The following is a 12,402-nucleotide window of genomic DNA, read 5'->3' on the forward strand; positions in this document are numbered from 1 at the left end:
CGGGATGAGGAAGTGGAGGGATGGGTTAGTAAGTTTGCTGATGACACAAAGGTTGGGGATGTTGTGGATAGTGTGGAGGACTGTCAGAGGTTACAGAGGGACATTGATAGGATGCAACACTGGGCTGAGAAGTGGCAGATGGAGTTCAGCCCAAGGATGTCTCTGAGCGGCTGCAGGACATTCTGGAATGGGAGGGTGAACAGCCAGTGGTCGTGGTGCACATAGGTACCAACGATATAGGTAAAAAACGGGATGAGGTCCTACAAGGTGAATTTAGGGAGTTAGGAAATAAACTAAAAAGTAGGACCACAAAGGTAATAATCTCTGGATTACTACCAGTGCCACGTGCTAGTCAGGGTAGAAATAGGAGGATATTTCAGATGAATACGTGGCTTGAAAAATGGTGCAAGGGGGAGGGATTCAAATTTCTGGGGCATTGGAACCAGTTCTGGGGGAGGTGGGACCGGTAAAAACAGGACAGTCTGCACCTGGGCTGGAATGGAACCAATGTCCTAGGGGGAGCGTTTGCTACTGCTGTTCAGGAGGCTTTAAACTAATGTGGCAGGGGGATGGGAACAAGTGCAGAGTGACAGAGGGGTGTAAAATGAGGGTAGAAGCAAAAAGTAATAAGGTGAAAAGTAAAAGTGGCAGGCAGGCAAATCCAGGGCAAAAATCAAAAAGGGCCACTTTTCAACATAATTGTATAAGGGCTAAGAGTGTTGTAAAAACAAGCCTGAAGGCTTTGTGTGTCAATGCGAGAAGCATTCGTAACAAGGTGGATTAATTGAATGTGCAGATAGTTATTAATGAATATGATATAGTTGGGATCACAGAGACATGGCTCCAGGGTGACCAAGGATGGGAGCTCAACATCCAGGGATATTCAATATTCAGGAGGGATAGACAGGAAAGAAAAGGAGGTGGGGTAGCATTGCTGGTTAGAGAGGAGATTAACACAATAGAAAGGGAGGACATTAGCCTGGAGGATGTGGAATCAATATGGGTAGAACTGCATAACACTAAGGGGCAGAAAACGCTGGTGGGAGTTGTGTACAGGCCACCTAACAGTAGTAGTGAGGTTGGGGATGGCATTAAACAGGAAATTAGAAAAGCATGCAAAAAAGGAACAGTAGTTATAATGGGTGACTTCAATCTACATATAGATTGGGTGAACCAAATTGGTAAGGGTGCTGAGGAAGAGGATTTCTTGGAATGTATGCGGGATGGTTTTCTGAACCAACTAGAGAGCAGGCCATTCAAGATTGGGTATTGAGCAATGAGGAAGGGTTAGTTAGCAATCTTGTCGTGTGAGGCCCCTTGGGTAAGAGTGACCATAATATGGTGGAATTCTTCATTAAGATGGAGAGTGACATAGTTAATTCAGAAACAAAGGTTCTGAACTTAAAGAAGGGTAACTTTCTTTAAGGTATGAAACTTGAATTAGCTAAGATAGACTGGCAAATGATACTTAAAGGGTTGACGGTGGATATGCAATGGCAAGCATTTAAAGATGGCAATGGATCAACAATTGTTCATCCCAGTTTGGCAAAAGAATAAACCAGGGAAGGTAGTGCACCCGTGGCTGACAAGGGAAATTAGGGATAGTATCAAGTCCAAAGAAGAAACATATAAATTAGCAAAACAAAGCGGCACACCTGAGGACTGGGAGAAATTCAGAGACCAGCAGAGGAGGAAAAAAAGATTATGAGAGAAAGCTGGCAGGAAACAGAAAAACTGACTGTAAAAGCTTTTATAGATATGTGAAAAGAAAAAGATTGGTCAAGACAAATGTAGGTCTTTTACAGTCAGAAACAGGTGAATTGATCATAGGGAACAAAGACATGGCAGACCAATTGAATAACTACTTTGGTTCTGTCTTCACTAAGGAGGACATAAATAATCTTGATCATACTGAATGGCGATGCAGGCTCGAAGAGCCAAATGGCCTACTCCTGCACCTATTTTCTATGTTTCTAAGTATGAAGTGGTTCATTTTGGTAGGTCAAATATGATGGCAGAATATAGTATTAGTGGTAAGACTCTTGGCAGTGTGGAGGATGAGAGGAATCTTGGGGTCCGAGTCCTTAGGGCACTCAAAGCTGCTGCACAGGTTGACTCTGTGGTTAAGAAGGTGTACAGTGTATTGGCCTTCATCAATCGTGGAATTGAATTTAGGAGCTGAGAGGTAATGTTGCAGCTATATAGGACCCTGGTCAGACCCCACTTGGAGTACTGTGCTCAGTTCTGGTCGCCTTACTACAGGAAGAATGTGGAAACCATAGAAAGGGTGCAGAGGAGATTTACAAGGATGTTGCCTGGATTGGGGAACGTGCCTTATGAGAATAGGTTGCGTGAACTCAGCCTTTTCTCCTTGGAGCAACTGAGGATGAGAGGTGACCTGATAGAGGTGTATAAAATGATGAGAGGCACTGATTGTGTAGATAGTCAGAGGCTTTTTCCCAGGGATGAAATGGCTGCCACAAGAGGACACAGGTTTAAGGTCCTGGGGAGTAGGTACAGAGGAGATGTCAGGGGTAAGGTTTTTTTTTTCCCACAGAGAGTGGTGAGTGTGTGGAATGGGTTGCCGGCAACGGTATTGAAGGGGGATATGATAGGGTCCTTTAAGAGACTTTTGGATAGGTACATGAGCTTAGAAAAATAGAGGGCTATAGGTAACCCTCGTAATTTCTAAGGTAGGGGCATGTTCAGCACAACTTTGTGGGCCGAAGGGCCTGTACTGTGCTGTAGGTTTTCTATGTTTCTATGTGGAGAGGATGATTCCAATACTGAGGTGTCTAGGACCAGTGGGCACAAACTCAGGATAGAAAGACGTCCCTTTAGACCTGAGATGAAAAGGAATTTCTTTAGCCAGAAAGTGGTGGATCTGTGCAATTCATTGTTACAGATGGCTGTGGAGACAAAGTTAATGGATATATTTAAAGACGGGGTTGATAGGTTCTTGATTAGTCAAGGTATCAAGAGTTATAGGGAGAAGGCAGGTGAATGGGGTGGAGAGGGATAATAAACTGGCTGTTATGGAATGGCAGAGCACACTCAATGTGTCAAAAGGTCCAATTCTGCTCCTGTGTCTTATGGTAACAAGTAAATCTATAAACACAGAATTTTACTGTTAATTCTATTTTTTTTCTTTCTGGAGATCCTGTCTGATCAGCTAGGTATTTTTAGCAGTCGCTTCTGGTTTACAATTCCAGCAACCACAATGTTCTATATTTTACAGTTGCTACCTCTTTTTTCTCTCATCTTCATTTACCTCCTTGTGTTTATATTTCATCCACATTGGTCAATTTCTATCAACAACCCTCTATCTACTGTTAGCTGAAAATATTTGTGTTACTCAGTCTTCTTGGTGCCACCTTATTACTCAACTCTTCTCCCTCCTCAGCAATTTCAAAGCATGTTTGATTTTTCACTTTTCTCATTTCTGATGAAGGCCATCAATTTGAATGTTAACTTTATTGCTGCCTGATTAAACATTCACAGTCTTTTCTAAATAATTTCATATATCTAGGATCTGAATTTTTTTAGGTTTTCAAACTAAAACATCTACACGGCACAGTAGTGTAGTTGTTAGCAGAATTTTACTGCAGCACCTATGATCTCAGTTCAATTCCACCGCTGTCTTTAAGGAGTTTGTATATTCTCCCCATGGCCATAGGTTTCCTTTGGGTGCTCCAGTTTCCTCCCACATTTCAAAGATGTACAGGTTAGGGTTAAATATGTTGAGGGTATACTCTATGGACTGTGTGGCGACACCTGCAGGCTGCCACCAAGCACATCCTCAGACTGTGAAAGTCGTTGACCCAATCAACAGATTTCACTGTATATTTCAATGTACTGCATACGTAACACAGAAAGCTAATCTTCAATCTTTCAGATATTGTTTTTTTTTCTCCACTGGTCTATTAACCTACCTTTCACTGTTATACAAGCTGTAGTTTGCTGATCCCCAAAGCAGCAGAAATACTCTCCAGCATCTGCTGATTCCAAGTCATGAATCTGTAATATTTGTGCACAGCCTTCCTGCCTTATTGTGTACTTTTCATTTGAAGAGATCAAAAGAGATCCTTTCCTCCACTTCACAGGCACTTTAGGTTTAGACAGTTCACAATGTAGGATTGCCATCCCATGCTCTTCAACCTCTTGGCTCTGAAGTTCTTTCATCAGAATTATTGGTGCAACTGAAATACATCCAAAAGAATTCATTTACTATATTTATCTGGAAAGTGTAATTCTTCATCTGAATCCCAAATTTAATTTGTAACCCTATGTGGAACACCACCAACCTTGCTTGGGACCGTTTTTAGGGTTATGCATTCAGTTGAAGGCTTAGGCTGTTGGCTTGGGGCATGTGACATGGTCATATGGCATATAATAGACTTACAAACAAATTGAGTAATTACCATCACCACACATTAGGCCTTTGAAGCTTCACCCCAAAATCAATCCTTCAAATCAAATATAAGATCCATATTCTCTTTGCACAGTTGAATGAATAATAGGAAATTATTTTTCATGACTAAAATTTGATAAAGTGAATATACTGAATATAACATTATCAAAGTTCAAACTGAATTTATTATCAAAATACACATACTATCCTGAGATTCATTTGTTTGTGGACATTCACAGTAGAACAAAGAATTGATAGCGTGGTTAACATCCAATTGCATGCTTGCCTTTATTAGATGAGGTATTGAATTTAAATCTCAAGAAAGTTGTATCGTGGCTTTATAAAACTCTAGTTCGAATGCTTCTGGAGTGTTGCATATAGTTCTCATTGTCCCATTATAGGAAGAAGGTATAGGCTTTGGAGAGAGGGCAGAAGAAGTTTACCAGGATGTTGCCTGGATTAGCAGGCAGTAGCTATGATGACAGGCTGAACAAACCTGGGTTGTTTTCTCTGGAGTGGAAGAGGCTGAGAGGTGACCTGACAGAGGTTTGGAAGAGAGTGGTGGATGCCTAATGGATTTACACAGAGAGTGGCGAATATCTGGAATGCTTTGCCTGGAGTGGTGATACAGGAAGATACATTCGGCACTTTTAAGAGATGTTTAGACAGGCACATGAATATGAGGGAAATGTAAGGATATGGACATTATGTAGGCAGAGTGGATTAGTTAGGTTGCCCATTTGATCAATAATTTAATTGGATCAGCACAACACTGTGGGCCGAAGGGCCAGTTCCTGTGCTGCAACTACAACAGAATCAATGAAATCTGGTTATCTGGTTTTTGTATTTGTACAGTTTGTCTTTTGCACATTGGTTGTTTGTCAATACACACAAAAATTGACAAACAACCAATGTGCAAAAGACAAACTGTACAAATACAAAAACCAGATAAGAATAATAGCAAATAAATAATACTGAGAACATGAGTTGACGAGTTCTTGAAAGTGGGTCTACAGGTCGTGGAGTTCAGTGTTGAGGTGAGTGAAGTTATCCAAGCTGATTCAGAAACTTGATGGTTGAAAGGTAATAACTGATCTTGAACCTGGTGACGTGGAACCTATGGCTCCTGTGCCTCCTTCCGGATGGCAACAGCAAGAAGAGATGATGGATGCTGCTTTCTTATGGCAGTGCTCCTTGCAGATGTGCTTACTAGTTCCCACTGCACGTAAAACTTCACTTGTAAAGAAGCTTATTTGTATCAAATAATAAAATTTTCGTGTTTTTTTTAAAGGATGTAGGTATCACTGACCTTGTTACCCATCCTTGAGATGTTGCTGAAATACATGTTGGGTTGGGAACTCCAGATTTAGACACAGAGGTGATACATTTCAAAACCAAGAAGGTGTGTGTGACTTGGAGGTGAACCTGCAACCAAATAGTGTTCTTATATGCCTGCTATTTACAGGACGTGTTTCTTAGTGGAAAAGGTCACGGGTTTGAGAGGTGTCATCAAAGTAGCCTTGGCAAGCAATGATGTGCATTTTGTAGACTACAAATACTGCAGCCACTATATAACAATGGGAAGAATGAATGTTTAGGCTAGATGTGGGGATACCAGTCAAGCAGGTTACTTTGTTCTGAATTGTGTTGAGCTTGAGTATTGATAGAGTTGCAGTTGCCCAAACAACTGGACAGTATTGTATCACACACCATTTCTGTATCTTGCAAAGGAAGAAAAGGTTTGGAATTTCAGATGTTGAAATGAATTGGTATGCAATGAATTCCTAGGAGGCAGGGCTCTCCCTTATTGGAGATGGTCATTCCTTGGCATTTATTTGGTGAGAATCTTACTTGCCATTTTGCCTTTGCAAGGATTTGCAAGTATGAACTGTAGCCATGCAAATAAGTAGCAAGTAAAGACGACAAATAAATGCTTGCCTTAATTGGTTGGGCACTGAGTATAAAAGTAAGGAATCATGCCACCAGCTATATAAAATGCTGGTTAAGCCACATTTGCAGTATTGTGCACAATGCTGGTCACTCCATTATAGGAAGGACATGGACATGAACATGAAGAAGAGCTTTAGCAGGACAATGCCTTGATTAGAGGGTATAATCTATGAGAAGTTGGACAAACTGAGTTGTTATCTCTAGAGCAGTAGGGGCAGAGGGGGAGACCTGATATAAGTTTATAAAATTGTGAAGATAGAAACGTCAAGCACTAGAGGACATGAAGGTGAAAATTCAGTTTGCTTCATGATAGGAAGGATGTTGAAGCTTTAGAGAGGGTGCAGAGGAGATTTATCAGGATGCTGTCGGGATTAGAGAACATGTTTTATCAGGACACACTGAGCAAGTAAGGGCTTTTCTCTTTGGAGTGAAGGAGGATAAGGGGTGATTTGATAGAAGTGTACAAGATACTAAGAGGCATAGACCAAGCGGAGAGCCGGACACTTTTTGCCAGGGTGGAAATGGCCAATACCAGGAGTCATAATTTTAAGGTGATCAGAGGAAAGTACAGGGAGGAATTTCAGAGTAGAGTTTTTATAGGGAATAGGCAGTGCATGGAACACCCTGCTTGAGGTGAAGGTAGGGGCAGATACATTAGGGGATTTAAGAAACTCTTAGATAGGCACATGGATGACAGAAAAGTGGAGGCAAAGGTTGGATTGATCTTCGTGGGTTGCGGAGTTGGTGCAGCATTGTGGGCTGAAGGGCCTGTGATGTGCTTCGATGTTTTGTCTTCTTATACTGAAATAATTCAATATATTAGTTACAGCAGTATAACTATGCTGGTTAACTCACAAATAATAGGTTTATTTTCTAATGACTGTACATCAATACAATCATATAAAGTTATCAAATCAAGTTGAAGTAACATTTTTAAGTATAAAAATGTGACACAAAGAACTGGACTGTCGAATATTGAAGAGCAACTGTCAATACACTCTGAATGGAGCACAATTTACTGCACATCTCTTTAAATTATGAATTTTCTCTTACCATTAACTTTCAAGTAGCCATCAATTTGCTGGTCCCCGGAATCACAGGTGTATTTACCCGTATCTTCTGTACTGACATTGTGGATTGATAATTCAACAACTGTACCAACTTGTTTCATTTCATACTTGCTGCTGGGATGAAGTATTTTTGATCCTTTTTTCCATTTGACTGGTGCACCAGGCTTTGTAAGCTCACAATGAAATGTGACTAGATTACCCTCTTCAGTTTCCTCATTCTGTAGCTCTTTTTTGAAGAGCACAGGCAACGCTACAAAATTTGGAAAGACATTTAAGGATAGTATTTGAAAATTAGTTCTGAATTAATTAATTGCAATAAATCCATTTTACAGAAAGGGATTTATGAACAACAGAAGGCAATGCTGTACAAAGGGTCATTTCCCCTTGGGGAAATAAGGCTGAAGACAGCCAGAAAATTATGAAAGATTTCAATATACAACAGAAAGAATGTTGTGCCCTGCACTTATGATGAAGGGCACAGCTAGAGATCATTCATTTAAGATAGTAACCAAGAAATCAAACAGGGAATATGGAAGAAACCTCTTCAATCCAAAAATATCAAAAAATGTGAAGCTTGCTACTGTAGAGACCAAGTTGAAATAAATAACATGGATTTAAGAGGAAGCTAGACAATGGAAAAAGGAATACACAGCTTGGCTGACAGACTTGTGTAAAAACAACAGAATACTTCACTGAAGCATAAATACAAGCAGAGAGACAGACAAGACTGAAAAAAAAGAGCTGCTGGAAGAACCCAGTGGATTAGGAGGATCAGGAACCATCTATGGCGAATAATCATTTCAAGTAGAGGCCTTTAATCTGGACTGAAGGCGTAGAGAGGAGATTGCTAGTATAAAAATGTGAAGGGAGAAGGTTGGCAAGAGATGGCAAGTGAATAACCTCTGTGTCATCAGTTGTCTTTGAAAATCTCTTAATTAAATCAGGTCATCTTCTTGTAACTGGTCTGGGAATATAACAGATTCCTGTTGGTAACCTTACCTTTTATGTGTTTATCCACTTTAGACAGACTCTGAGTGATTAATAGTTTTGAAGCATCGTTTCAGCCTTGTTAACTTTCAAGTATTCGAGGACATTTAAACCTCAGTCAATTCCTTTTCAGCTTTACTATTAAAATTTATCTCTCCCATATTAATAATTTCATACTTGATGGGTTGTGAAAGGCTTCCAATATAATGTCTTCCACTTAATCAGACTAGCCATCTTCTTTTATGGTACAATAACTTATGTGCAGTGTGAATGTATTTCATCTGAAACCACATGCAGTGGCCTTCAATAAATTAGGTCAACTCTATGATTAGATTTTACCATACTTCCCTCATGAAACAGACTTCAAACATGGAAAATTCTCATCAGAGGCTTAATGCTTCTTTACCTGGATTGCAAATTCCAGCTTTATCCTCCAAGCAATCACACTTCTACAAAATCATTTCTAATTATATTTGTTGGTACCTAATCCACAGGATCTTCCTCCACACACGACTTTCTCCAAGTTTCTGTTTGTTCTCAGTCATTTTCAGCCTTCCTCTAATATCCCCCTTGAACTTCCCACCCCTTACCTTAAAGCCATGTCCTCTTGTATTGAGCAGTGGTGCCCTGGGAAAGAGGCGCTGGCTGTCCATTCTATCTATTTCTCTTAATATCTTGTATACCTCTATCATGTCTCCTCTCATCCTCCTTCTCTCCAAAGAGTAAAGCCCTAACTCCCTTAATCTCTGATCATAATCCATACTCTCTAAACCAGGCAGCATCCTGGTAAATCTCCTCTGTACCCTTTCCAATGCTTCCACATCCTTCCTATAGTGAGACAACCAGAACTGGACACAGTACTCCAGGTGTGGCCTAACCAGTTTTATAGAGCTGCATCATTACCTCACGACTCTTAAACTCTATCCCTCGACTTATGAAAGCTAACACCCCATAAGCTTTCTTAATTACCCTATCTACCTGTGAGGCAACTTTCAGGGATCTGTGGACATGTACTCCCAGATCCCTCTGCTCCTCCACATTACCAAGTATCCTGCCACTTACTTTGTACTCTGCCTTGGAGTTTGTCCTTCCAAAGTGTACCACCTCACACTTCTCCGGGTTGAACTCCATCTGCCACTTCTCAGCCCATTTCTGCATCCCATCAATGTCTCTCTGCAATCTTCGACAATCCTCTACACTATCTACAACACCACCAACCTTTGTGTCATCTGCAAACTTGCCAACCCACCCTTCTAATCTCACATCTAGGTCGTTAATAAAAATCACGAAAAGTAGAGGTCCCAGAACCGATCCTTGTGAGACACCACTAGTCACAACCCTCCAATCCGAATGTACTCCCTCCACCACAACCCTCTGCTTTCTGCAGGCAAGCCAATTCTGAATCCACCTGGCCAAACTTCCCTGGATCCCATGCCTTCTGACTTTCTGAATAAGCCTATCGTGTGGAACATTATCAAATGCCTTACTAAAGTTCACGTAGATCACATCCACTGCACTACCCTCATCTATATGCCTGGTCACCTCCTCAAAGAACTCTATCAGGCTTGTTAGACATGATCTGCCCTTCACAAAGCCATGCTGACTATCCCTGATCAGACCATGTTTCTCTAAATGCCCATAGATCCTATCTCTAAGAATCTTTTCCAACAGCTTTCCCACCACAGACGTAAGGCTCACTGGTCTATAATTACCAGGACTATCCCTACTACCTTTTTTGAACTACCATTCCCGTGGACAACGAGGACATAAAGATCCTAGCCAGAGGCTCAGCAATCTCTTTCCTCGCCTTGTGGAACAGCCTGGGGAATATTCTGTCAGGCCCCAAGGACTTAGCCATCCTAATGCATTTTAACAACTCCAACACCTCCTCTCCCTTAATAGCAACATGCTCTAGAACTTCAACTTCACTCATATTGTCCTCATCATCATCAAGTTCCCTCTCATTGGTGAATACCAAAGAGAAGTATTCATTGAGAACCTCGCTCATTTCCACAGCCTCCAGGCACATCTTCCCACCCTTATCTCTAATCGGTCCTACCTTCACTACTGTCATCCTTTTCTTCTTCACATAATTGAAGAATGCCTTGGGGTTTTTCCTTTACCCTACTTGCCAAGGCCTTCTCATGCCCCCTTCTTGCTCTCCTCAGCCCCTTCTTAAGCTCCTTTCTTGCTACCCTATATTCCACAATAGCCCCATCTGATCCTTGCTTCCTAAACCTCATGTATGTTGCCTTCTTCCACCTGACTAGATTTTCCACCTCACTTGTCACCCATGGTCCCTTCACCCTACCATTCTTTATCTTCCTTACTAGGACAAATTTATCCCTAACATCCTGCAAGAGATCCCTAAACATGAGCTAGTACATTTCCCTGCAAAAACATCATCCCAATTCACACCCGCAAGTTCTAGCCTTATAGCCTCATAATTTGCCCTTCCCCAATTAAAAATTTTCCCATCCTCTCTGATTCTATCCTTTTGCATGACAATGCTAAAGGCCAGGGAGTGGTGGTCACTGTCCCTCAGATGCTCACCCACTGAGAGATCTGTGACCTGACCCGGTTCGTTACCTCATGCTAGATCTAGTATGGCATTCCCCCTACTTGGCCTGTCAACATACTGTGACAGGAATCTGTCCTGGACACACATAACAAACTCTGCCCCATCTAAACCATTGGAACTAATCAGGTGCCAATCAATATTAGGGAAGTTAAAGTCACCCATGATAACAATCCTGTTATTTTTGCACCTTTCCAAAATCTGCCTCCCAATCTGCTTCTCGGTATCTCTGCTGCTACCAGGGGGCCTATAGAATACTCCCAATAGAGTAACTGCTCCCTTCCTGTTCCTGACTTCCACTTATACTGACACAAAAGAGGATCCTGCTACATTACCCACTCTTTCTGTAGCTGTAATAGTATCCCTGACCAGTAATGCAACCCCTCCTCCCCTTCCCCCCATCCCTTTTAAACACTGGAATCCAGGAATATTGAGAATCCGTTCCTGCCTTGATGCCAGCCAAGTCTCTGTAATGGCCACTACATCATAATTCCATGTATGTATCCAAGCTCTCAGTTCACCACCTTCCCTGGAACAAGGCCCAATTGTCCAGAAACATGAAGCCCTCCCTCCTGCACCAACTCCTTAGCCACGTATTTAGCTGCATTATCTTCCTATTTCTAGCCTCACTAGCTCGTGGTAGCTGAGATTGCAACCCTGGAAGTCCTGTACTTCAGCTTTGCACCTAACTCCCTAAACTCTCTTTGCAGGAGCTCCTCCTCCTTCCTATCCACGTCGTTGGTCCCTACATGGACCACGACATCTGGTTCTCACCCTCCCTCTTGAGAATATGGAGAACTCAATCCGAGATATCACGGACCCTTGGCACCAGGGAGGCAACAGACCATCCAGGATTCTTGATCTCTCCAACAGAACCTCTTATCTGTCCCCCTAACTAGCGAATCCCCTGTCACTACTGCTCTCCTCTTTTCCCTCCTTCCCTTCCCTTCTGAGCTGAGAGTCCAGTCTCAGTGCCAGAGACGCAACCACTGCAACTTGTCCCTGGTAGTCGTCCCCACCAACAGTATCCAAAACAGTATACTTATTATTGATGGGAACGGCCACAGGGGTGCTCTGCTCTTCCTATCTATTCCCCTTCCCTCTCCTGACAGTCACCCAACCAACCTGCCTCCTGACTTTTAGGGGTGACTATCTCTCTGAAACTCCTGTCTATTTCTGCGTCTGCCTAACGAATGATCCGAAGTTCATCCAGCTCTAGCTCCAGTTCCCTAACTCGGTTTGTCAGGAGCTGCAACTGGATGCACCTGTTGCAGGTGTAGTCATCAGGGACAATTGTGCTCGCCCTGACTTCCCACATACTGCAAATGGAGCACCTGACTGCCCTAACTGCTGCCTCCATTACCTACTTCTAAGCTAATTAGCTTAGTAATGAAATGTACAGCAGA

At 42.1% G+C, this 12,402-nt stretch overlaps 1 protein-coding gene across 1 annotated transcript in view; it reads right to left on the reverse strand.

Moving 5' to 3' along the window:
* LOC140732397 (obscurin-like) overlaps nucleotides 1–12,402 on the reverse strand; it is a 530,964-nt gene that overhangs the window by 259,536 nt on the left and 259,026 nt on the right. Inside the window, exon 55 of the mRNA XM_073054987.1 lies at nucleotides 7,415–7,681. Within this exon, the coding sequence (XP_072911088.1) occupies nucleotides 7,415–7,681 (267 nt within the window). The remainder of the gene's footprint in view (nucleotides 1–7,414; nucleotides 7,682–12,402) is intronic.

This window comes from Hemitrygon akajei, chromosome 8 (genome assembly GCF_048418815.1).
Source record: "Hemitrygon akajei chromosome 8, sHemAka1.3, whole genome shotgun sequence".
Lineage (NCBI taxonomy): Eukaryota > Metazoa > Chordata > Chondrichthyes > Myliobatiformes > Dasyatidae > Hemitrygon > Hemitrygon akajei.